This window comes from Danio rerio, chromosome 17 (assembly GCF_049306965.1).
Source record: "Danio rerio strain Tuebingen ecotype United States chromosome 17, GRCz12tu, whole genome shotgun sequence".
NCBI classification, from domain to species: Eukaryota; Metazoa; Chordata; class Actinopteri; order Cypriniformes; family Danionidae; genus Danio; species Danio rerio.
This window is the reverse complement of record NC_133192.1, coordinates 35,045,402-35,072,597: the sequence shown is the minus strand read 5'-3', so window position 1 is coordinate 35,072,597 and position 27,196 is coordinate 35,045,402. Positions and strand designations below refer to the sequence as shown.

The window sequence follows — 27,196 nt, the reverse complement described above, 5'->3', positions numbered from 1 at the left end:
TTGGTATTGCTCTGCACTTTGAAAGAGTCAGGATGATTGCTGTCTATGGAGGATCAGAGCGCTCTTGGATTTCATATAAAATATTAGAATTTGTGTTCTGAAGATGAATGAAGGTCTCAGGGGTTTAAAACAACATGAGGGTAAATAATTAATAACAAAATACTTTAATTACATGAAAATATCATACAAATTGAATTAAAATTGGATATGTTTAAACTGTAATGTATTACTGTGACATCAAAGCTAAACTGGGCATTAGTTGCACAGTTGAAAAAGAAACAGGGTCACAAAAAAACAGAAGGTCACAAAAAACAACAACAGCAGTATTTTAAATGAGCACCAAATCATTTTATCTGAGAATAAAAGCACACATACTGTGCTAGATGAGGATTAACTTTTTATTATGCACATTTCTAGCACTTTGCATGCTATCAAATAGAGCTCACATGATTTATTTATTTTGTAGTTTCTAGTAAATAATATAGTGTTAAAGTTCTATACTATATTAAAATAATATATTGGTTGTGTAATTTCTATAGCTGCTGTGGTAATACAACATCTACAATAATTTAAACAACCCCAAAATGTACAAGTTTCTACAACTACAGGATATACCATATATTTTACTACAACACCACAGTTTAATGTATTAAAGTATTGTACAGTATTTATTACAGTTTTACAGTTCACTATAGGTAAAACTACAGCATATTATTTCATTCATTTTAAACGAACTGTATTACTTTATAGTTTTACTCTTTAGTAATTTATAGCAAATACTATAATGTTATAATGTTTTAAACCATACTATAGTAAAATACTTGGATGAATCAGTTGTGGGAATTCTATAGTTGCTGTAGTAATACAGCATCTATAGTAGTTTGAACAACTCAACACTGTACTAGTGACAACAATGTATACAGTATATTATACTAGAACACCACAGTTTAATGTAATACAACTGTGTATTACGTATTCTACAGTGTTTATTACAGTTTTTCAGTTCGCGATAAGAAATACTACAGTATATTATTCCCTTCATTAAAAATTAATGGTAAATAACATAATAAATGCGGTATGATACACTTTACTGAAGTATATTACAAAAGCACTATGGTATTTTTACTATAAATTACTATATTTTACTGACCCTAAACTCATGAACTGCAGAGTGTGCATTAAAAAAAGAGTGAATATCTGTTGAATGAGGCTTACATAGACGGCCATCCCGTTGAGGTCAGAGGAGGCGGATGCGGCCGTAGGGCTGGTGTTGGGAACTGTGCTAGTGCTGGTCTCTGTAATGTGAATCTTTGTGCAGGGGATTTCAAGTGTTTTACTAGCCACCTAATCAACACAAAACATTCAAATCAACATGAATTGTGATCAAAACGATATCTATATATATATATATATATATATATATATATATATATATATATATATATATATATATATATATATATATTTTTTTTTTTTTTTTTTTTTTTTTTTTTAAGTGTTTACTTTGCATTACCTGGACCATTTTTGTGTGCAGACCTTGCCCCATTTCTGTTCCACCATGAGTTAGCAGTACAGACCCATCTGAGTACACATGTACCAATGCCCCTGCCTGAATCAGAAATCTCTGTCACATACATGAACACAATCACCTCTTTCTAATCATAAGTTTGAGTCTGAGAGGATGGAAGCTGACCTGGTTGAGGAAAACAGCAGTAAAGCTGATGCCAAATTTGGTGGGAATGATGGACAGCCCTCTCTTGGTCCAGCGGTGCTGCCTGCATTATAAAAAGTTACAGCAATTCTTACCCACCAAGCTTTGCAGTATTTGCGGTGGAAACGCTGACGCTGAGGTTTCATGAAGTGAAACAATTGGTCTGAACAAGGATCTGGACATTATTTACAGCATTATTGTCTTTAGCCTTGGCAAACAGTCCTGAAGTAATTCACAACACTCTGCAGTATGTGCAAGGTCATTATATTGTAAATGTATAAAACATACTGTTACGTTTTTCTCACAAATCATTCGTTTTGCTTCAAATGGCCTCAATGTACACTGTAAACCTTAATAAGTTGAGACTACTCAAATAATTTGAGCAAAGTGATTCCCTCAGTTCGTTTGGGTAATGGGAAATTGACAACTATATTAATTGAGTTAAGATGGATTGTTAGGCCATCGCTCAACCCCCAACCTGGAGGACCAGGATATACACACATACACTACTGAAAATTTAGCTTACCCAATTCACCTACAGCACATGTCTTTGGACTTGTGGGGGAAACCAGTGCACAAACCAACATGGGGAGAACATGCAAACTCCACACAGTCCCTGACCCAGCTGAGACTCAATCCAATGACCTTCTTGCTGTGAGACAACAGAACTACCCACTGTGCCACTGTGTCGCTCCTGCATGTATAGGGTGGGTCAGATGTGGTCAGGTAGTGCCTCTGTCCTGTTGCGCTTCAGCGAAATTCAGCATCACAAGCAAAATGACCACCTTGTGTCACATAACATATACTGACCAATCAGCGTGGTTGCCAAGGCAGAATTTCAAGTGCAATCAGTCATTTAAAGAGAGACATGGAGACTTCTTTAAAAAAACTCAAATGTTAATTTTTGCTGCCAAATGAGTAAGTTGAACATACCTGTTTAAGTTTTGATGGCAAAACTTGGTATTTTAAGTAATGTCAAGTTATATTTACTTAATATATTTAGTAATGACTACAGAGGGTTTTTGTATCGTCAGAAGCTATTTGTATAAATTTTGTTGTGTATGTACATATAATTTTTTAGACTAAGATGGCTGTTAGCCATTGATTTTTATTTTTATTTTTAGGTGAACTACAACTTTTCGAGCTAGATTAGTGTGTCATCCTCATCCATTATTGATTTTAACTTGATTTCAATCAAACAAAATTTTTAAGAGTTTTAGATAACTATGGCAGCAGTAATACTGCTCTATTGACAAAGAAAAGTTTATGATGTACAGTTGTACAGTACATGATTTTATAGCAAAGTAAACATTAAATAGTTTTTGTTTATACACTTTTTACACTTTTTTTTGTTAATAATTAATAATTTCTTTTAAAAATCTATTACCTATTATCTATTATCTTTTTGTTACTATTATTTTACAAGCTCAGAAATGTTTTTATAAGCAACAGCAGTAATATATAATGTAATGTAATATAATATAATATAATATAATGTAATGTAATGTAATGTAATGTAATGTAATGTAATATAATACAATACAATACAATAAAATAAAATATTGGCTGCACGGTGGCGTAGTGGGTAGCACGTTCGCCTCACAGCAAGAGGGTCACTGGTTTGAGCCTCGGCTGGGTCAGTTGGCGTTTCTGTGTGCAGTTTGCATGTTCTCCCCGCGTTCACGTTGGTTTCCTCCGGGTGCTCCGGTTTCCCCCACAAGTCCAAAGACATGCGCTATAGGTGAATTGGGGTAAGCTAAATTGTCCGTAGTGTACAGTATGTGTGTGAATGAGTGTGTGTGGATGTTTCCCAGCAATGGGTTGCAGCTGGAAAGGCATCCGCTGTGTAAAATATGCTGGATAAGTTGACAGTTCAATCCGCTGTGGCGACCCCAAATTAATAAAGGGACTAAGCTGAAAAGAAAATTATTGAACATATAATATAATATAATATAATATAATATAATATAATATAATATAATATAATATAATATAATATAATATAATATGGGCAGGGCGGTGGTACCATGGGTAGCACTATCGCCTCACAGCAAGAAGGTCACTGATTCGAGTCAGGGCTGCGTAAAACATTTGCTGGATAATTTGCCGGTTTATTTCACAGTGGCGACCCCTGACTTATGAAGGAACTAAGCCGAAAAGAAAATAAATGAATGAATGAATAATATAATTTTATGCAAAAGCCTTGATTTAGCCTTCTTTAGCAAAGTTGTAATGACAAGATATATTTATCTTTTGGCCTTTTCATTAGGATTAAATTAATGGAGATTAGTTTACTTAGAATTCACCCGGATTTAGATTTTCCCCTCTGTTCAGGTAGTTCCATGCTCTATAAAATTTAGGTCTCTGAACCCGGCCTGTTCATGACAGTTTTTCCCATTGCTAAAGCTAATGATGGCCTTTAGATATTTGCACAGAACTGTAAAATAACACATACTTAACTATATTGTTATGATAATTCTTCATATAATATTATTTCTACTACACTTATCTAAAATTATGTTTTTTTTCTGACCTGTTGTATTTCTCCACAGCATCCTTGCGCTTGTTGAAGTCTGAGAGCTGCATGCACTCCTCCCAGCAGCGAGCGATGGTGAACTGGTCCAGACGTTGATTAAAGTGTGTGAGATCTCCCTCATTATACATGTTCATCCTCCTCACCTGGAAGCAGCAGAGGATTGTGAAACATTTGTGTGCATGTGTCTAGACTGCGGGAGAAATAATTATTCGGTTTGAACCTCTTCGGCAGGCAGACCGCAGCTCAAGGCCACATCACTCATCCAGCTCTCTGCGATCATCATGCCCTGCGGCCCACCAAAGCCTCTGAATGCAGAATTAGACGGCAGGTTGGTTTTACACATGTAGCCTGTGCCACAAATGTTAGGAATGTTGTAGGAGTTATCCATGTGGAACAGCGCCCTCTCCAGGATCTGTGTATTGAGAAACACAACTGATGTTTACAGTGGAGACCACAGGCAAGACAAATGCAAATTTATTTATATAACACGATTCATACACAATCGTATTCAAAGAGCTTTACATAAACAAGAATAAAAGAAACATAAAATATATTTATAACAAACAAAAACAACAAAAAATATTAACAACAGAATAAAATGTGTAAATACAGGAAATAAAGAAGTAAAGAAAGACTATAGTGTGATCTGCCAATGCTCATTCAGTAAAGTCACAGTTAAACAGATGTGTTTTAAGTCTTGATTTGAATGTGCATATTGTTGGAGCACATCTGATCATTTCTGGAAGCTGATTCTAACAGCAAGGGCCACAGTAGCTGAGAACTTAATTAGAGGACTATTTATAAACTTTTATTTTTTCCCCCAGAAATAATGTATTCTTCTTTGTTTTTTTGTTTTTTGTGTTTTGTTTTTTTTCTGTTTTTTGTTGCTTTTTTAAAAGGAAATTAAGTTGTGACTATATCATGCTAGTAGAACTGTATTTTACAAAATAGCCAAGAGACTTCAAGGAAGACCCATTATTTCATGAAAAACACAGTGATCAAAATTAGAGAACAGCAATGATTGTAGTATGAAGACATATTATAACTCCTGAAGGTTACAGTGGTCAAAAATGAGTGAGAAGTGAACAGGCCTTGATTTAAATTACTTCAGCACATCTTCAGCCATAGGATGATATATAATGAGTCACATAATCACAGATTTGTAATAATCAACTTCTTTGTAATGATCAAGTCTAGTCCATTTGCATGAAAAACCTGCTGCCACACTCTGAGAAATAAAGGTACATGAGCTGCCTTTTTAAAAGATACATATTTTGTACCCAAAGAGTCCACAGTGGTACCTCAAAGGTGCAGATTAGTGCCTAGAAGTGCCTTTGAGGTACCATTATAAGCCACAGCCATATCACCCTTCAGCCCAAGACTGGTTACTGACTGAAGCTAAGCAGGGCTGAGCCTGGTCAGTACCTGGATGGGAGACCACAAGAGAAAACTAGGTTGCTGTAGGAAGTTGTGTTAGTGAAGCCAGCAGGGGGCACTCAACCTGTGGTCTCTGGAGGCCCAGTAAAAATAAAGGGGACACTATACTGTCTGTGCCATAGCGCCATTGTCCTGTGGCTGCTGTCGCATCATCCAAGTGGATGCTGCACACCGGTGGTGGTGTGGTGAGACCCCCTCATGATTGTGAAGCACTTTGGGTGTATGGCCATACATGATAAATGTGCTATATGAATACACATTACATTACATTATGAACCCTTCAGGTACAAATATATACATTTTGAAAAGGTACTGCTTCAGTGACAGCTTCTGTACCATTATTTCTGAAAGTGCAGAGGGTTTGGGTCACTTTAGAAAGACTTGCCATCTTGACAGTAATGAAAATTGTAAAGGTAAATGGGATTTGTCAGATAACTAAGGAATCTACCATCATGTGCCAGATTTACACTTATAACTGAGTGAATCTGAAAGTGTTCTGCAATTTTGATCAGTATTCTTTTCCAAATATCTCATTTTAAGGGCTAGTTCACCTTAAAAAATACCAATATTACCCTCAAGTGTTTTCAAACCTTTTCTATTTCTCTTTAACACAAAAGAAGACATTTTGAAAATTGTTAAAAACCTGTAACCATTGACTTCCAAAGAATAAAAACAAATACTACAAAGTCAATGGTCACATTTTTCAAAATAACTTTTTTATTCAACAGAAAAAAACACTCAAACAGGTTTTTGAAAAGTGCGGATAAGTAAAATTTATTGACTTGAATTTTTGGTTTTGGGTGAACTGTCCCTTAAACCAATGGTCTCAAACTCAATTCCAGGAGGGTCGCAGCTCTACATAGTTTAGCTCCAACCACCTCCAGCTTACACATGCTTAATAGTCTTTAGAAACCCTGATTATTTGGATCAGCTATGTTTGATTAGGATTGGAGCAAAACTGTGCAGAGCTGCGGCCCTTCAGGAATCCAGTTGGAGACCTATGCTTTAAGTATTAATATATATATATATATATATATATATATATATATATATATATATATATAAACATTTATATATATATATGTATATATATATGTATTTGCTTTGGAATACATAATTTTTGAAATATGCTTAAACTCTTTTACACCACTGTGGGTCAGCAGGGTTAGTGGGAATATGTAATGAGTCTTATTGACCACTAGGGGGGGTGTCAGACGTTTAAAACTTTTAGGACATTCAAAAGCACTCACTGACAATGACAGGTCCAGTGAATTGCCTGCATTGCTGTAGAGCGTCACCTCAAGTGCCATCACTCTTCCATTCTTCATAAAACCCACCTAAACATGATGTTACAAAGCAAAAGAGCTTCATTAAAGTCCAATCAGGACAAGGACAATATCTGGTTAACTTGTATATACTTTTACCTTGTACTGTCCAAAGAAAGGATGGCGGCCACCTGTGACCAGCATGTCCTCATCACGATCTAACATGCAGCGAACCGGGCACTTAACCCTAAAGGAAAAACATAAAACAGTATGTTTAACCTACACTTAAAGTTCATCCTCAACATTAAATGAATATTTATTTGTGAAATTTTACTTTTGTGCGGCAACAGCAACCACAGTGGATAGAATGGTGCTCCGACTCTCTTTCCCTCCAAATCCTCCACCCATTCTCTTCACACGACACACCACCCGATTAGCAGGAACACCTAAAGCTTTAGCCACCAGAGCCTGGGCCAAACACAGCAGAACATGTGCATCAGGACAGTGCAATCAACGTTATATTTTGCATTAATACTATTTTAAAATTAGATAACCAATATCATCCGGCTTAGTCACCTAACATCATGACCAAAATCTAACCTAATATTACACGTCTTATGATGTTGTCTGCCTGCTGGGATCTCTCTGTTTTGATTCTATGATTGTATTGATGTGGATCGGAATTACTATCCTACACTAAATCCTAAAAGACTGAATGTTTTGTGTATTTACTTGTGTCTTGGAGGCCGACTGTGTGGACACAAACAGCTCCATTTCTCCATCCTCTCCACGAGGGACAGCCAGCGTGCAGTTAGTCTCCAGATAAAACTGTTCCTGCCCTCCAATGTGCATCTCACCTATAGAATTACATATTTAAGATCAACTCATCAAATTAAAGAGAAGCAGGTCTGACCGTGATACAAATGGTGGCAGAGAAAACTGCAGATCTACCATTGATTGACATACTGTTTCATCAATAAACATAATGTGTAATCTATTTATTAGGTATATGTTTTTCAGAAGAATGCAGTGTATCGTTATGATTTGGAATAAAATATAGATGTATAAATACCGTGCAGGATGTGATCAGAGTCTTTAAATCCTTGTGCAACATCTCCTTTTTCTATAGTTCTAACTGGCTCGAAGAATGACTTGTTGTTAATAGCATCCTGTTTGAAAGAGTGAACGCAAACAGTTAGCAAAGCAGACAAGCTTATCTCTCCATGTGTTATGTATTTGTGAACTATAAGCCATTTCCCTGAAAACCTTGAAAAATCTGGTTATGCAATAATGAAAGCAGAAAAACCACTAAGCAAGGGTGAAAGGTCAGAGCATGTGACCATTATTTTTCTCATTCAAATAACGTAGATCAGTGGTTTTGAGTCCTATTTTAGTCTTAAGAATATCCATGTTAATTTATTGGATACATGCTTCGGATAAAAGCAGGCCCGGATTGGCTAATCGGGAGGACCGGGAGAATTCCCGGTGGGCCGGTCTGTTTTTTGGCCGCGAGGGCCGGTGTCCCTAGATCCAGAATCTGTTGCTCTCAGCAGTCACACTTTTTAAATTTATTTATTTATTTACTTGACCACAGCCTTTTTATTCATTATTTTACCGCAGCTCTGCTCTTTTTATCTATTTTCTCGCAGCTTTGTGAGCAAGATGCAGCCTGCAGGTTAATGATGATATGATTCAGATGAGTCATTACTCAATGTATTTCTGTTGTGGTCCAGTGGTTAGCACGTTAGATTGCGACGTCGCTGACCCGGGTTCGTTCCTCGTCTGAGTAATTTATTTTTTTTATATTTATTGTTAAGACATATGATACTGTTAGGGTTGTTGAACATTTGAAGTTCTAAAGCAGCTGTTTTCTCAAAAAAAAAAAAAGACGTGATAATGTAATTAGAAACTGATTTGGAAATGACCTTATTTTAATATAGTCAGTCGTGAACTGAGGTGGGCCAGTCTGAGGCTTGAGACTCCAGGGCTGAAAAGGAGTCCCACTCCGGCCCTGGATAAAAGTGTCTGCCAAAAGCAGAATCCTGGGTTCCGTACAATCGATTTGTGTTGGGAAAGAATGAAGGATTTAAGTTAGCTTAATTAAAGTGTACATTTAAGTGGATTGAACATAAAATAATGAAGTTGTCACAAAAAGCCCTCAAAAATTGTGTTATTTCAGCTCATTTTAAAAAAGCAGTTTGAACAAACAGCAAAAATGTCATTTTTGAGCGTGTGAAGTAAACAGGGCTTGACATTAACTTTTTTGCTTACCAGCCACTTTAGCTAGTAGATTTCAAAGTTACTAGCCACTCTGCATTTTCACTAGCCACAATTATGTTGTTAGGAAAATACATTTAATATGCTTAAAATTGATGTTGGCATGCAAAATGACTTAATTTTAAGTAATTTAACTTGATCTAGGTCATTTAAAACTCCTGTGACCACCCACATTATAATATGCATAATATGGTATACACAGCTGGTATACAGCAGGCAGCATTTGAAGTGGATCAAAACATTTCATAAAATTTGACTTATAACCTAAACACTCGTTCTTTTCTTAGGACATCTTTGATACAGATCTTTTTTGATCCAGTTTAAATGTTGACAAATACTAAAGTCCCTTTCAGGTAAGTCATTTCACTTGGCAGCCATCTATAAAATGCCTTTTAGGCAGTAGGCTCGAGCATTCAGTTTCAATCAGGAATCGTCAAACTCTCTAAAATTGCTTGCCAAGCTTATGATTAAATTTCATATTAGGAATATTTAACAATAACTATCTCTGTAGTTTCATTTCTAAATAATCGAATCACACAGAATCTAGTTAAACTCATGTTCAGTCTGAGCCCCTCCCTAGAGAATTGTCAATGTATAGCAATCAATTATTGGCTCCTGTATTAGAAGGCGGGGCTTCGTTCACCATATTGGCCGTTACACTTTTTCCCCATAGAGTCTATGGCATAGACTGTTTTTTCCATTCAGAACTTAATGGGTTACATGTTTTGTGTATTCTATAGTCTTGGCAAATACATACACTACCGGTCATACCATATATAAATAAAGGAATTTGTAATCAATACACAATTAAAAGTGTAAACGGGAAAGATGCTATATTTTATATATATATATATATATATATATATATATATATATATATATATATATATATATATATATATATATATATATATATATATATATATATATATATATATATATGGGACTAAGCCGACAAGAAAATGAATGAATGATATATATATATATATATATATATATATATATATATATATATATATATATATATATATATATATTTGTTTATTTATTTAACTATAAACTATTTGTTAAAAATAAAAATTTATTAAAATAGTTATTACAAAAGCAGTAAATATAGTGCTGTGGAGTAGAATAATCTCTGCAGTAAAATACAAAAAAAAAAAACATGTTTGGATAATTCATTACAATTCATAAAAATCTAATTAACATTTTATGAGTGAATGAAAGACAGATATATTATAAATATCATAACCATCTTTCATAATCAGATTCCTTCCTTCTCTACTGGTCTTATGCTGGGTTCACACCAAAAGCATAAATTAAGTATTTGCATGAGTAGATTACACACAAAGCCAATGCTAATGCATAAATAAAAACCAAATAATTGGCACACAGCGTGAGTAATGAGGAATGCACGATGGTATTTACCAATTCAGCAGTGTCTCCCACGCAAGATTAAATAACTGAACTCAAGCAAAGGTGACATTGAGCTTTCGTGGTGTAGCATTGCAATTAGTTTTTAATGCACATGACTTTTAAGAAAACTAGAATTTAAAAATATTCAACCTGCCAAAGTGGCTAGCGGGAGCAGCTGTCTAACAGCCACAACTGAAATCTACCCGCATTTGGCGAGTGGTAATGTCAAGCCCTGGAAGTAAATACTGTACAGACCTGAATGGTCACAATGACAGGCTTCAGTTCCTCATAGCTGATCTTCACCACTTTGGCTGCTCTCTGCGCATGAGCCTGAGTGTCTGCCACAATGGCCCCCACTATATGTCCAACGCATGTGACCTAGTATGAAAGATCAGATTGAGGACACATTATATGCATGTGAGCCATATCAAACATACACTACTAATCTAAAGATTGGGAAATTTTGTTAATATTGTTTACATATATTCTCATATTTATCAAGGCATGTGTTTTTCAAAAGTAAAGTTATACAACATAATACAATACACAATATTTGTTGCTTCCAAAATATTAGATGCCATTTTTTTCCAGTGTCTGTTTAACTATGACAATAACTTTATTTTTTAAAATAAAAAAAATAATAATAATTTTAAAGAGGCTTCCTCAGGAAACAATATGCAATATAGGTCTCTGCCGCAAATGAGTAATATTGTATAATGTAGATTAAGATTACATTTAACTTTGCCACATCAGAGATGTTCCACCATTAAGGTACACGTCAAAGGATCAATAAATGATTATGCCATTCAAAAAATGCCTGATCATAGAATAGCCCAGAATGCAGTCAGGTGAGACACATGTGAGAAATTTTGCACAGGAACTAATAAACGTCTGTCTCAACTGCATTGCGTCATTTGGTAAAACTTCCAAATGATACACTCTGTTTTGTGAACAAAATGTAAAAGCCATTGCGCTACGGTGGCCTCACGCCTGATCCACTGCATCATAACTAACAACAGACGTCTATGCAAAAAGGCACATGCTGTCATAATCAGTTAAATAGCTGCCTATGCAAGATGTCTCTTATGGGAAATCCTTATACTGTCCTCTTTTGACATTCTGTTGACTATAGTTATTCTGTAGCTAAGTGTCAACAACAGCTTAATATCTGTAAACAATTTGGATCAGACTGTCTTTAAAACTATAGCCTCAAAACCAAGGCAACATTTTGTAAATTGAGAAAACTATTTTAAATCCTGCTAAACAAAAGTTGATTTCTTCTTTCTAGAAGGCCCTGTGCTATTATAACACGTTCTGTACTTCACACCTCAGATCAATTTGGAAAAGAGAGCTTGAAGTGGATATTTTAGAAGAAGAATGGGAGATGGTTTGGTCTCTAGCCAACAACCTTTCAGTCTGTTAGAGGGCTAGTATTGTTCAGGATCCTACATACTGTAGAACAGTGGTCTTCAACCACTGGGCCATGGACCGGTACTAATCTGTGGATCAATTGGTACCGGGCCGCACAAGAAATCATTAATTATTTCTGTTTTATTTATTATCTGAGTCTGAATGATCTTTTTTATTTTAAATCTTTTTTTTGAAAAAAAAAGTGCCCAAATGTAACCCACAAGCAGCAAAATGAGCAAGAAACAGACGTCTTAGGAAAATTTCTTTGCTAAGGGGAAAGGCCCAATGAAGGACTCTGTAACCCAGTTGTCATCCATTCAGGTGAATCCACCATAGCTGTGCAAGAAGATAAACTGATGGAGATCCCAAATAACGCATATTATGTCTTTTCTAGAGTCCGCACAAAATTTTTGTTTCCAATGGATGCCTTTTAGACCAGACGCACCTAGTTGAATGGATCCCGCGACTCGAGCGTGTCACGTGACAAGAATAGACCGATCTGCTTTGGCTTGTATTTTGGTAAAACTAATTATCTCATACACAATGAACACCCAAACCTATTTTTTTTCCATAAATAAAACTTGTATCAGAGTAACAGCAATGTTTTGTCAGTTTATCTTCCTCTGAGAAAATGGTTGATGTTGAAAAATTGTCGAGCCTTGACCGGTCCCCGGTGAAAAAAAGGTTGAGGATCACTGCTGTAATATACACATTACACCTCATTTAAGACACAAATATAATTACTCACCTTACTCACCTCTCTGCCTTAAAGTCAAATATAGAAAATTACATTCATTGTGTGTGGGATTGTCATGTGATCCAGACCAACTGATGCAGAATTGTGACTCAAATAAACTACCTCTTGGATCTGTCCTTTGATATGGACTCTCTGTCCCTTCACCTGGGTTTTCTTTGCAAACTTATTAGTAACAAGCATAAACAACACTTGCTTTGTTTTGTTAACTTTTACTGCCAAAAGAACCTATTCTATAAATAAAACAGTGTTCGATTATTAAAGGTTATTAATATTCCTCTGGACCTTCTAACATGTCCTAAGTCACTCCACAATCTGCAGATGGACACCATATCTACACAGTATAAACATCTGTTTGTGATATTTTGAGGTGTGGAATTATATAATGTCCTACTGGATATTTATTTCTATTTTTTCTTTCCCCTAACTTTGTACTGATTATGCCATTTTGTTCCTTGTAGCACAATACTCTATGCCTATTGCCATATGTATATTCCTGTATATACACACCGGCAGCCAGCTCTCTGCAACTCTCACATGGTCGTCCACTAAAGCTAAGCACTAAACCCGGTCAGTACCTGGATGCGAGACCACATTGGAAAGCTGGGTTGCTGCCGTAAGTGCTGTTAGTGAGGCCAGCAGGGGGTGCTCAACCTGCGTTCTGTGTGGGTCCTAACGCCCCAGTATAGTGAAGTGGACTCTATACTGCTCAGTGAGCGCTCTTTCAGATGAAATGTTAAATCGTCCTGACTCTCTGTGGTTGTTAAAAATAATAAAAAGGATGTCGTTTAAAAGAGAGTAGAGGTTGGCCAAATTTGCCCACTGGCCTCTGTCTATCATGGCCTCCTAACCATTCCCATATCATAATTGGCTTCATCACTCTGTATCCTCTTCACCAATCAGCTGGTGTGTGGTCTGGCACAATAAGGCTGCCAAGGCATCATCCAGGTGGATGCTGCACACTAGTGGTGGATGAGGAGATTCCCCCCAAAGTGTGAACCGCTTTTATAAACTTTTGTCTAGAAAAGCTCTATATAAATATAATGATTTTTTTATTTTTATTATTATTAGAACAATCACTAAACTAAATCACCTTATCATCTGCAAAAACTGTCTCATCATAGACAACAGGTCCAGTCATATTACTTCCAGGGATGTCTTTGGCAGAAATAAATGCAACCACTCCAGGAACTGACATCGCACTGGAGGTGTCAATGGATCTAGAAAGATAAAACATGCACACATAGTTAAGCCTTAATCATGGATAATCATTGTCTTAGATCACAACATCTAGTTTCACTGAACCTTTTTATGACACAAGTAATAAAAATAACTTAACATAATCAATGTGGATGTGTTAAATCCTAGTATATCATAGTTAACCTAGAAAAGTAAATTCCGTTTAGTTTAGTTACCCTTTTCAAGACTGAATTAGCTTTTTTCTTCAGTTAAACACAAATGAAGATATTTTGAAGAATGCAGGTAACCAATTAACCAAGTTAAAGCAAATTCTTGGTCTGAGACTTTAGGCTCTAATCTTGGTTTGGGCTTGAGGGAACCTTGTCTTGGTCTGAGTTGTAGGGTCTATTATCTTTATCTGAGTCTTAAGGACTTTTGTCTTGGTCTTGTTCTTGAATGGTGTTGTTTGGGTCTTAGGGTCTATTATTTTGGTCTGGGCTTTGAGGGGTATTCTGAGTCTTAAGTGTAGTAGTCTTGGTCTGGGTCTTAGGAGCTCAATTCTTGGTCTTTTTGATTCTAGATTTAGCCTGAGTCTTAGAGGATCCAGACATGGTCTTAGAGTTTCTAGTGTTGTTCTGGGTCTTAGGGTTTCTGGTCTTGGTGTGGATCTTTATGGGTATTCTGGGTCTTAGGTTCTCTTCTATTTGTTCTGGGTATTAAGAAGTGTGGTCTGGGTTTCTTCTTTTGGTCTGGGTCTTGAGAGGTGTGGTCTGGGTCTTTGAGTCTCTTGTTTTGGTAAGGATTTTTAGGGGTGTGGTCTGAGTTTGGGTTTCCCTAGGAGATTCTAGTCTTGGTGTGGTTCTTAGAGTGAACTAACCTTAGTATTAGCCTTAAGGTCTTGTCTTAGACTTGGTCTTAAAGGCTCTAGCTTTGGTCTGGGTCTTAGGGTTTCTTATTCTGAACTGGGTCTTCTTGAGGTGTGTAGTCTGGGTCTTAGGGAGTCTGGCTTTAGTCTAGGTTTTGAAAGTATGATCTAGGTCTTAGGGTCTCTTGTTTTGGTTTCTGTATTAAGGGGTATTCTGGGTCTTAGGGTCTCTTGTGGGATTTGTGTGGACCTTAGTGTCTCTGGTCTTGGACTCAATCTTAGAAGAGTGCAGTCTTGGTGTGATTTTAGGGGTTCTACTTTTTGTCTATATTTTATGGGCTGTAGTCTTGGTCTAGGTCATAGGGACTCTAGTCTTTTTCTGGGTCTAGGAAGAACTGGTCTTGACCACATCTCTATAATTTGGCAATTAATGGGAAACTAAAACACACATTTGGTTTCCCAAAGTTTATGTCCAAAAGTACACAATATTTCATACTGGATTAGACCAAATTAAAGGTGCATTTATAATGACAGAATTTTATTTCCTGTAAACTACTCAATACTAATTATTCAAAAATATGACATGAATCCTTTTCAACTAACTTTATGAGGGCATGAGCTTTAGTGCTGGTGACTAAAGCCAAATGAAGCTCATTTTCATAGCAAGGCATGTCGTCACAGTATACCGCTTCTCCTGTGGCCTGTTTAAGAGCAGAGAGGTGTATGATAGGGTGCCCCACAACATCATCCTCATTTTGACCTGGAGGAACTTCCTACAAACAAACAAAGTTAAGCAATTTGTCAACACATACCATTAATTGATAATTGCTAATTAAATAATAACTGCTGCATGTGCAATTATGTTAACCTGATAAAGCTGTACACTGGATGGTGTGTCCACTTGGAAGAGTTCAGTAGCAGTGGAAAACTCAGGTTGGATGTCTTCAACGGTAACACCCTTTAAATATATATATATAAAAATGACAAATAGTCATTGACAGTTAAGTAATTAGGAGTAGAACCGATGTTTTCTATCTTGGAAGAGTGTACACTTTTTAAAAAATCTTGAACGTGTAATCAGAATTAAAAACCTCCATCTGCAGGCTCACAGCCAGTTTGTGCTGGACAGTGAGGAAGAATTTGTAGAAGAGGCTGATAGTCAATGTGCGCCTGTATGTCACCATCCCACCCGGAGCTGAGGGAGATAGACTCATCTCCTCAGCCAATGAGCTGCAGGCTTCCTCAAGAAGATCTTCATTCCATTGCCTGCACTCAAATAAAGATTTTTGTGAAGCTGATCCATTCCTTCAGCTCATCAGTCAAACATGAAAATGAGAAAGCTGGACATCATCATTTACCTGTTAAGCAACTTGTTGCATGTGGCCGTAGCAAGAACAGTGACAGGGGCCATTCCTCCATAGCTTATTCGGATACTCTGTACTGTATTGGATTGCTCCTTGAAATATACATTCATCCCACACGTGACAATAGAGATATCATCCTCTTTGCGAGGGGATTGCTTGAAGGCTGAGAAGTACTGGCCCTAAAAAACCAATTGATCAGACTGAATGAAAAGTAATATTTAATAACCATGCTGTTTCCATCCAGAATGATGTTGTTCAGTGGTACACAGAGACACTCATGAGATGAAGTACTAATTAATATTTTGCTCTCTCACACAATTAGCTATGACTATGGCATTGACAACCCAGACTGATATTAAGTTTCATTATATGGATGTGTGTAATCAATCGATTTTTATAGATCCTTTTATTCAACACATGACAGAACATCATATGGCTTTGGATGACAAAGTTATTATCTGGGATAAGTTCAACTACAAAATGTGTTTTAAATGGATATACAGACCTTTTTTGTGTATGGAATCTCAATGGACAAAAGAATCTCCTCTGGCTTCAAAGCAGTCTTACGATAACCAGTGAAGAACTTGTCATCCATTTCAAGAACTCGTTTCTCCCCTTTAAACATCAAACATATATTTGTATAGAATATACAATAGAGGTTTAATTGATATAAAATGGCTCTCTGCTATCGTAACATCTACAGAACAAGAAAACAAAAAAAAAAAAAAAAAATCCCATGGAAACCTGGAGTATCAACAAAACACTTTGGGTCAACACCCTACAGTATATGCTACTAGGCTAATATGTGCTGTGAAAGTCCTGTTTACCACAGCTTTCAGTATCCTTAACCCTTACCCTATGTAACATAATCATCCATTTGGCTAAAAAACACCGGGGAACTTCTAACTGTATAGTTAGCGTTGCTAATTTGTTTTAAACCTATTAGCAATAACCATCATAACATTCAGACTACAACAGCACTATTCGTAAAATCAGTGCACAGTACGGAATCAGATAATTCTAGAGATTTTCCACATAAACTGGCTCTGTATTCTGTATTACACTGTGCATTGCTACAACCTTTGATCCTTGAGCTAAATAAAAACAGGGTTCTGTACCTTTGGACATCACTGTTAGCTTGCAGCCAGCTGCCATAAACACAGGGTTGAGGTCTGAAATGGGACTTGCCGTCATAATATTTCCACCAACAGCCTGAAAGCAAGAATACATTAAATAGCTGAAATGTATAATGTGTAAATATATTTATAATAACTTATATTTTCTGTGGATGTTATTAACTGTTATGTTATTAACTGGCAGTAATTTTCAAGTCTATTCAATTATATAAAGCTCTTTGTGTCACTTTTTGTTTACAGGAACAACATACTGCAACATTTCGGATCTGCTGTCCTGCAAACCAGCGCAGCTGCTCTAGAACAGCCTTAAAAACCTCAGTTTGATAAGCGGGCAACTTCTTCACAGCTGACTGCAGGACATCCCCCAGCACAGTCAACGTCACTGATGCGCCAACCTCAATACCTGAGATAGAGAAGATTAAATAGTAAATATTAATCGCACTAAATAGTGAATGCCATCGAAAGACTAGACCATAGGTGTCAGATCCTTCTCCTGGAGGTCCAATATCCTATGCTGTTTAATTTCAACAACCTTGCCTGGAAGTTAGGTCTAGTAAGATTCTGACTAGATCAGGGGTGGGCAAACTCGGTCCTGGAGGGCCGGTGTCCTACACACTTTAGCTCCAACTCTAATCAAACACGCCTGTTTATAGATTTCTAGTGATCTCGAAGACGCTGATTAGCATGTTCAGTTGTGTTTGATTAGAGATGTAGCTAAACTGTGCAGGACACCGGCACTCCAGGACCGAGTTTGCCCACCCATGGACTAGATGGTTTAGGTGACATGCGTCAAACTCAGTTGCTGAAGAGTCGCAGCTCTGCACAGTTTAGTTCCAACCCTAATTAAACACACCTGATCAAACTAATTGAGTCCTTCAGGTTTGTTTGAAACTTGCAGGTAGGTGTGTTGAAGCAGGGTTGGAACAAAACTGTGCAGAGCTACGGCCCTCCAGGAACTGAGTTTGACATCCCTGGTTTACATGTCTAATTTAGGTGGAAGCAGGGTCGGTTAATTTGTGCCAGAACAACAACCTCTGAAATCAGATATGGCACCTTATTATACCTCAAACACAACACCCCACGCCCGCCTCACCCCTACCCACCCTGATCTGTAATTTCTTCCGCGACACACCCCGCCCCCCTCTCCCCCTGTCCGCGACACCTCTCCCACCACTGGTTACTTGCCGGATCCTTTACCCTAATCTGTTCCGGGACCTCACAATTTACAAATTAAGCACTGGGTACAAGCTTAAACCATTGTGCTCCTCCAGGAACCAGTCTGGATGCCCTTCATGATATACTTTATGTTACTGTATTGTTAAAAAATATGTGCTTTAAATGATCAAATAACATCCCTCAAGGTTGGTGGCTCACTTACCATCCTGAGTGTGTTGGATGATATTCAGTTCTGGAATGTAAGCTGGTGCCAGAATCACAGGATAAAGAAGGTTTTTGAATTTCATCTCAATGCCTAGAAAACAGACTCAAAACAATTACAATCTGCTTTGAAACCACTGAGCGCTGCAAAAACTAAAGAAGTACATGTTTTGAGTGAATTGTTTGTGAACTTTCTTTATAAATTGTGTATTGTATTGCGTTGCAGTTGAATGTTGTGGTTAGATCAAAGATAGGAGTCTTGAAATTGACATTAGGCCCTGGAACACATTGTTATGAAAGATTTGCTGACAAATCATCATGAGTTAATACCTTAGCTGCATCTAAATAACCTTTTCCCTAATACTATATAACTTGTTATAACAGTATATAACTGTAGGCAAAAAGTACCCAGGTGGCCCACTAATTCTGCCAATATCCCCAAAGTTTACCAAATCCAGCATTTTTGCTGCCCTAACATGCACTTAAAAATAGTCCCTAGTGCTCAACCATTATACAACAGCAAAGTATCTTGTTTATTACACCAGAATGAGAGTAAAGTTCTAAGAAATATTGACCTAGAAAATAGCAACTTTCATTTTCTGTCTGTCTTAGTACACAATGTATCAAAACAGAAGAGTCAAGCTTTAAATAGGAAAATTATTTAAAAAATGTTTTAAGTGAGATGCTAATGGTCTAATCAGATTCAATAGTTTATGCTAAGCTAAGCTAAAAGTGCTCCTGCCAGATCCAGAGCTTGGCTGAATAGATTAACAAATGGTAAAAATCAACTGTTCAACTCTAGGAGACATGGAAAATGAGGCTAAGTTCAAATGTAATTCCAATGTAAGTGGGCCTCACCAACTTCTGTGTTCCCAACGACTAGTTTGGCATTTGGATATGTGGCCTTCAGCTCCAGAAGCTCCTTGAGGGAGCAGGGTTGAATCCAAAGCACTCGCTCCCCAACGAACCTCATCTCTCTTTGGGTCTGTTTACTCAGACTCTGCAGAGAACAAATATAGATGTAAAAGATACAAATATAGATGTGTTTACTATGATAGTCCAATATGAAAATTAAACTTCTTATACGCACCACAAGCTCAGGTGGAAAAATAATCTCTTGTGTCGGGTCCAGTGGCATAAACTCTGATTGGTCATACAAGTGCTGAACTGGATGTGCTGAATTTTCCTAAAAATAGAAAGAAAAAGTTATTTTTGAAGAACTAAAATCTAGATGTCTCAATAAAATATTTATTTATTGAAGATGAAATATCCTTAGATGACATTAAGTAATGTGATTGCAAAACAGTGATCCAGAAGTTTCTACTGTTCGTTTCATGGTTTTACTGTAGATTTGACCTCACACGCTCATGAGTGTTGCTTTAAGCATGTGACTGGTTTCCTACAAATATGCAATGGCTGCCATGTCATTGATTTCCTACCCGAGGATGGTGCAGGTTTATTGTGAATGGACGAGTTCAGGACAAAAATGTGTTTGTACTTGGTTTGAGAAAATCAAGCCTAGTATTTGCATGTATGTTCTCCTCATACTAACATGCTCTTGTGTGTTTCCATTAGTCATACAGCAGCCATTAGTCTGACTTTTCCCACCACAACATCCCCCATCCTGAAATAAAAAGAGGCAGATATTTAATAAAAGAAGCTAAAAGTAAAACTAAAAGTATTGAATTAAAAAAATAATACAGGTAATGTTATAAAATGCTCATTGTTGTTTAGCAGGAATGATTTTCTTAAATATAATCAATAATAATCTATCAAAAAGATTTATTAAGTGTATTTTTCCTGAACATTTAATCATTTTTAATGATTAATGATTTTAATGAGGCAATTTAAAAATTATCAAACATTTTACCTTGATTTACAGAAGATACTTTTTAAAAAAAACTTTCTTCAGTGTGGAAATAGTTTATATGCCAAAAATCATTGTCTGGCATATTTAGAACATAAATCATATATACTAATACATAAATCATATATATATATAAATATATATACATACAAACACACACACACACACACACACACACACACACACACACACACACACACATACTGATAAAGTATATAAAGTAAATAAGTAATTGTGAAATATTTTAATCTGATCTTTACACTTTTTCTTAATACTTTCATTCAAACCTCAACATTTTTCATGTTACCCATACATGTCACCAATTTGTCAGTAAGCTTTAGTCATGAAAAGTACCATATTTTTGGAAAAATACTGTCCAGAAGTTGTATTTTGTTCCATTTTTACTTAAATATCTCTGTTATGCTGCTGAATAGGGGCAGAACATTATTGAAACATTAAAGCAGACTTTCATTTAATGTACTTTTTATTTTTTAAATCACTTTTGTGAAATTCAATTCAGTTATTAACTGGAAAAAAGCCTTCTCACGGTTTATCTCACCTTTGTGAATGTCCTGTAGCCTTCTAGAATAGGTCTGTAACCAGTACAGCGGCATAAGTTTCCTGTGTGTAACCAATTGGATAACAAATAATTAATAAAATGTACTAAAATTATAATAAATAATTATTTAAGAAAGAAATAAAAGGTATAATTTGACTACAGTAGTTGAAAATCACCTTGAAAAGCCTCCTGAATGTCATGCATGGTGGGTTGTGGGTTGTTTCTTAAAAGAGCGTACATAGACATCACAATTCCTGGAGTACAGAACCCACACTGTGAGCCGTGAGCCTTTGCAATTCGCTCCTGGATAAAACGATTATTGTTGTTAGAATTACTACACCACAAATAAGCAGGACACCGACATATCGTGTGATGCATGCAGATGAAAACTATGAATGGAGCAAGCAAGTGCATATGCTTTAATCATATGTAGCGTAACACGTTTTTTTTTTTTTCATCATTATCTGCAATTCTGGGAGAACAAGATTAAACTGTGACCTGTACGGGATGGAGTTTGCTTGCCACGCTGCCGATGCCCTCCACGGTTGTTACCGCACAGTGATGCAAAGAGCACAGAGGAGCCAGACAGGCATTAATGGCATAGTGACTTCAAGAGAGAATCAAGGATATAAATAAATGCAATTCTTGTCAACATTTTAGAATCCTGTATTAATTATATTTGAGCTGCTAACAGCCAATGTTTAGTAAATTACAACAAAAAGGTTATTAATTACTAATTACATAATTAAAATTAAAATTATTAAAATAAAAAAAGTTATTACTTAGCTTAATATTGCTTAAAGGGGTGGTCCAGAGTGTATTTTTAAGGCTAGGTTGTGTTTATAGGATGTAAAGCAATGTGTGCTCAAGTTTGACATGTAGAAAATCACATTCTTTTTTCATATCTTACTTTGATTATATACTGCTACACTGCTAAGATGAAAACGACTATCATGTTTCCTAGTTCCTCCAAAGGCCAGCCCTCAAGAGGCTCTGATTGGTCAGCTAACATGATGTTCTGTTATTTGCAGATTGGCTCCATATAACCATGAAAAGTGCCAAGCCCCTACAAGCACACGCTTTTGTGCTGTGTAAACACTGTCAGTCAGAGTAGCTGTTAGTGGTATCAGTTTGTGCCTGAATCAGACAGAAAAGGATAGAGGACACAGCTGAACCTCATCCCTGTTCTCTGAAACAAAACCTGACTTGTTGTCTTTCACATATTTTCGGACTAAGCATGTGTAAGTAATACGAAACATTCACATATCTTTTGCGAGTTTGATATTTGAGATGAAGAACACAGGGAAAGCATCCACATAGAGAGACACTGTAGTGTTAAAGATTGTGGGTGTTTACAGCGGTTTGACGGATAAATATGAATTTGTAGCTAAATTGTTAACAGTGCCGAACAGCATTTCCCATTGTTTAAATCTTACATCCTTACTACAACATACCATTACTGCTAGAAACTGTGCATGTAATAGATACATTTTTACAAATAAAAACACTTACAGGTTGTGCCTCACAATCTGCAGCTTCTTCTATTATGGCTGGAGCTGCTCCTTCTTTGAGGAGTTTTTAGCCAAATCCAGCAGTGAACTGGGAGAGATTCTAGAAGCTGTCCTTTGTCAAATGCTAGAGCTATATACTTTTATAATTCTCTGGAACATAATGAAAATGAAACTGTAAGCACTTCTCTCTTCGTGTCGTGTCATTTGGAAGCCCAAATACATAAACAGAAGAAGCTTTGTGGAAACAACAGCGATTGGACGGCATTTTAGCTTTCTCTGCTACATTACAGCGCCTCTAGCCATGCCCCTTTGTTGCGCAGGGTGTATGCGCATGGTGAATGTGCGTAACCTGAAGCGTTTATTAGCCCGAATGTATTTTTTGTAGTCCCAAACTTTGTTCGCTGTAGGCTTTGCTATGCTAACTTTGTAAAAGCCAATGTCTCCCTTTACATTGAACTTTGAGCGTATTACATTCAGGGATTGTTTATGTTTACACAGCTACATTACACATCAACTAAAGTTTAAAATATGAAATTGTAGTGGACCACCCCTTTAAACATCTCAACTAAACTCTTTAACACTTTAAATTAGAGTCAAACATGCCTTTTAGCTTCATGAAAATAAAACACTTATGAAATGTTTATCTGTATAAGTATTAAACCATGAAAAGTTTTAATGTAATGACACCATTTTTCATGCATACCATATATTGCCATACATTTCTTACTCAATTCATCGTTTCTCAAGCATGTGTGCATCTGTCATGAAAAATGTAAACTTGTTTGGTTAAAAAATATTATTCTGCTAAATATATTTGTATACAAAAATATGATTGGATATCTGAATCCATTTATACAAAACTGTTACATTTATGTTGAGTATTTAAAGCAATTCTATCGCCACCACTCTTAACCCTGTGTGCAGTCTTATGAAAAGCACTACCAGAAGACATTCAAAGCAGAGTATAATTTGGCAGCAGGAACATCAATAATCTTAGATATGCCGACGACACCACCCTACTGGCCAAAAGCAGAGAAAATCTGGAGCGACTCCTCCTGAAAGTGCAAGAAGAAGGTGAGAGGGTTGCACCTGAACATCAATAAAACGAAGGTGACGACGACCTCCGAGAATGGAAGATGCAGCATAAAGATTTACAATGAAGAAATCAAGACAGTGCAGGACTTAATAATGTATTCGGAAAGTATTCACAGCGCTTCACTTTTTCCTCATTTTTTATGTTAAAGCCTTATTCCAAAATAGATTTAATTCCTTTATTTCCTTAAAATTCTACACTCAATGCCCCATAATGACAATGTGAAAACATATTTTTTGAAATTGTTGCAGATTTATTAAAAATAGAAAACCTGAAGAATAAGTGAGTATTGACAGCCTTTGGCGTGAAGCTCTAAATTGAACTCAGGTACATTCTGTTTCCACTGATCATTTTTGAAATATTTCAGCAGCTTAATTGGAGTTCACCTGTGGTAAATTCAGCTGATTGGACATGATTTGAAAAGGCATACACCTGTCTATGTAAGGGTTGACACTGCATGTCAAAGCACAAACTAAGCATGAAGACAAAGGAATTTTATGTAGACCTCCAAGACAGAATTGTCTCAAGGCACAAGGCTGGGGTAGGTTAAAGAAAAATTTCTGCTGCTCTAAAAGCTCCAATGAGCACAGTGGCCTCCATCATCCGTAAGTGGGAGATGTCTGGAACCAACAGGACTCTTTCTAGAGCTTGACCGGCCATCTAAGCTGAGTGATCGGGGAAGATCGGGGGAAGTTATCATAAACCTGTTCTATGCTTTAAGGACAGCAGTGCACTTTACATACTTAAAAATAAAGATCCTTTACATGGTTGCATGAAGAGCCTTTAACATCCATGGAAACTTTTCATAACACTAATGGTTCTTTAATATTAAAAGGTTGTTTATACTCAAAGTTCTTTATACTTTTTGAAAAATGGTTCACTGAAAACCTTTACACTAAAAGTTTCTTTGGGCAACCAAAAACAGTTTTGAAAAGCTGAAAATGTAAAAAGATACATAATCCGGTTTTGATTTGGATGATATTTGGAGACCATTACAGTGCAGGCTCCACAACCTCCTTCAGCACATCCCAGTTTGGTTCCTGTCAGACCCACTGCAGGTGACAACATTAAGGAAAAAAGCTTGGAATAAAGTCATGGGGAAAAAGAACGTAATGATTATACCAAACCAGCACCAATAAGAAACATAGCAGGCGGCAGTCTCTGTGATTGAAAACACCACATTTGAAACAACAAATCTCTGTTGTTTGACATTAGAAAGTTGTGTAAATGATTGATGAAGTCAACACAGATTAGTCATCACTAAACATGCTGTAAAAAGTGCAAACTGATAAGCAAAGATTTTTTTTTATACCAGACATGACTAAAAAAAAAAGGATTTGTTTGGGCTAAAGAGGCAAACAAAATATATTACCAATAATGATTAAGGACAGGTGTATATTTTACATGACCGTTTACTCGTGTACCAGCTCAACCTACCTGGACAAATTCATCTTGTACTTAAATAAATGTTGTTGTTGTTGCTGTATGTAAAAATAATAACAATATATTTGACTTTTTTCCCCATATTGAATTGAAGACAATAAAAGGAAATACTCAATGTCAGATTCCAGAAATAATCTAAATTATTATAAATATCTGACTTTAAAAAAATAGTAAAATGATTCCCTGACTTTCCATACAGATTATTAAACCAATCAATAATCAGTTGATCACAAACATTAATTTATCTCACATTTATTTCAAAGGTAAATCTTTTACATGCTTAGACAAATTTTTAATTGAAGAGAAAATATTAAATAAAGGCCAGTCACACAGAAAAACAGCAGACGTAACAGCAAAATAAAAGTGCTGACTAAACTATTAGATAATAATCATTCAAATATAATATTAATATGTACAGTGACACTCTAGCAAACATCAAGAAACCCAGGAGACCCAGAAAACAGCAAACTATCAACCACAATATTGCAGAAACAGGAATACCAGTGTCTCATAAAAGCTAGTGTTATGGTTTCACATTAGCCTACAACATTGCAGAATGAATAAAAAGGCATTCAGACACTGAACAAAATATCAAAAGGATACAGCTTCTTCTAAGATAAGTCAAGAGTGTTATTTCAGGGTCTGCATTCTTCTCAGTGATCTGCACAAAATGAATTACGAAAAGACTCTGAACTATAAAAACTTTAATAAAAAAATGGAAGAATTTATGAAACACTTGGAGATATGTAATATGCTTATTCAATCCCCCCTTACCTTTTTTCCATTAACGAAGAAGACAAGGTCATCCCCTGGAGACTGAAGTTTGTTTTTAATCTTATCCTCGCTGATGGACATGTTTAATTCCCGCTGTTCGCCGGTTGATCGGTGAGATGAGATAAAGCGCCGACGACAGTGAACGGACGAACTATGAGAGCCACTGCGTCACGTGACCCGATTCTTATCAACTCACGCTGGAAGAGCTGCTGTGTGGAGAATGACTTTAGCGATGGTTAGTACACAAAACCTTTGATTCATGCTTACGAGTAGACAGGAAAATTGATTGCGTTGAAATTGTTTTGAAGAATAGACACTTGAGCACTGGACTTTAGAACTGGAGTTACAGAAAAAAATACGTTTTTAACAAAATGTTTTATAAGCGCTGTACAATATTATGTCATTTAAAGAAAGTATTGTAGCCTACATGCTGTTTTTTCTGTCAATAAAGCAGTTTTTCTTGTGTGAACAGCTTTGGCTTTGGGCAAAAAATATTTTGGTCTTATTTAAACATTCCATTTAAAAATACCAGAATACAATGGTCATGTATTGTCACAAAAAAAAAAAAAAAAAAATCCCTATTTGTTTTACTGACCAATCCATTTAGGCATGTAGACATGGTCAAGACGATCTGCAGTTAAAACCGAGCATCAGAATGGTGAAGAAAAGTGATTTAAGTGACTTTAGTGGGCTGGAGTATTTCAGAAACTAGTGATCTACTGGGATTTTCACACACTACCCTCTCCAGGGTTTACAGAGAATGGTCCGAAAAAAGAAAATTTCCAGTGTACCCATCTTCTGATGGCCACATGCAGCAGGATAACGCGCCATGTCAAAAGGCACGAATCATCTCAGACTGGTTTCTTGAACATGACAATGAGTTCACTGTACTCAAATGGCCTCAAAAGTCACCAGATTTCAATCTAATAGAGCACCTTTGGGATGTGGTGGAACGGGAGATTCACATCATGAATGTGCAGGTGACAAATCTGCAGCAGTGTGATGCTATCATGTTAATATGGACCAAAATCTGAGGAATATTTCCAGTACCTTGTTAAATATGCCATGAAAAACATTTCTCTGCACATGATGACTGCATTATAAATTATGGGTTGAACTTCCGCTTTAATGAACTTCAATAAATGACTTCCGTTTATAAAGTTATGCTTCAAAAATCTATGTACACGGTAAAATCTAAGTGAAAATACTTTTTTTCTTTATT

At 36.3% G+C, this 27,196-nt stretch overlaps 2 protein-coding genes across 2 annotated transcripts in view; one reads left to right on the top strand and one right to left on the bottom strand.

Moving 5' to 3' along the window:
• Positions 1 to 26,102, bottom strand: part of xdh (xanthine dehydrogenase) — a 33,657-nt gene extending 7,555 nt beyond the window's left edge. Inside the window, exons 1-29 of the mRNA XM_683891.9 lie at positions 25,975 to 26,102; positions 25,804 to 25,861; positions 24,713 to 24,809; positions 21,652 to 21,760; positions 21,330 to 21,456; positions 21,154 to 21,215; positions 20,280 to 20,351; positions 19,818 to 19,913; positions 19,586 to 19,727; positions 18,729 to 18,821; positions 17,602 to 17,753; positions 17,333 to 17,426; positions 16,720 to 16,829; positions 16,209 to 16,393; positions 15,942 to 16,116; positions 15,719 to 15,808; positions 15,454 to 15,623; positions 13,900 to 14,026; positions 10,898 to 11,020; positions 8,022 to 8,118; positions 7,682 to 7,806; positions 7,284 to 7,417; positions 7,109 to 7,196; positions 6,935 to 7,021; positions 4,468 to 4,659; positions 4,245 to 4,390; positions 1,694 to 1,775; positions 1,514 to 1,609; positions 1,216 to 1,344 (exon numbers count right to left, since the gene is read on the bottom strand). Coding sequence (XP_688983.3) covers positions 1,216 to 1,344; positions 1,514 to 1,609; positions 1,694 to 1,775; positions 4,245 to 4,390; positions 4,468 to 4,659; positions 6,935 to 7,021; positions 7,109 to 7,196; positions 7,284 to 7,417; positions 7,682 to 7,806; positions 8,022 to 8,118; positions 10,898 to 11,020; positions 13,900 to 14,026; positions 15,454 to 15,623; positions 15,719 to 15,808; positions 15,942 to 16,116; positions 16,209 to 16,393; positions 16,720 to 16,829; positions 17,333 to 17,426; positions 17,602 to 17,753; positions 18,729 to 18,821; positions 19,586 to 19,727; positions 19,818 to 19,913; positions 20,280 to 20,351; positions 21,154 to 21,215; positions 21,330 to 21,456; positions 21,652 to 21,760; positions 24,713 to 24,809; positions 25,804 to 25,861; positions 25,975 to 26,055 — 3,339 coding nt within the window. The 5' untranslated portion in view covers positions 26,056 to 26,102. The remainder of the gene's footprint in view (positions 1 to 1,215; positions 1,345 to 1,513; positions 1,610 to 1,693; positions 1,776 to 4,244; positions 4,391 to 4,467; positions 4,660 to 6,934; positions 7,022 to 7,108; positions 7,197 to 7,283; positions 7,418 to 7,681; positions 7,807 to 8,021; positions 8,119 to 10,897; positions 11,021 to 13,899; positions 14,027 to 15,453; positions 15,624 to 15,718; positions 15,809 to 15,941; positions 16,117 to 16,208; positions 16,394 to 16,719; positions 16,830 to 17,332; positions 17,427 to 17,601; positions 17,754 to 18,728; positions 18,822 to 19,585; positions 19,728 to 19,817; positions 19,914 to 20,279; positions 20,352 to 21,153; positions 21,216 to 21,329; positions 21,457 to 21,651; positions 21,761 to 24,712; positions 24,810 to 25,803; positions 25,862 to 25,974) is intronic.
• LOC137488123 (uncharacterized) overlaps positions 1 to 27,196 on the top strand; it is a 590,350-nt gene that overhangs the window by 552,441 nt on the left and 10,713 nt on the right. The gene's annotated exons all lie outside the window — the stretch shown is intronic.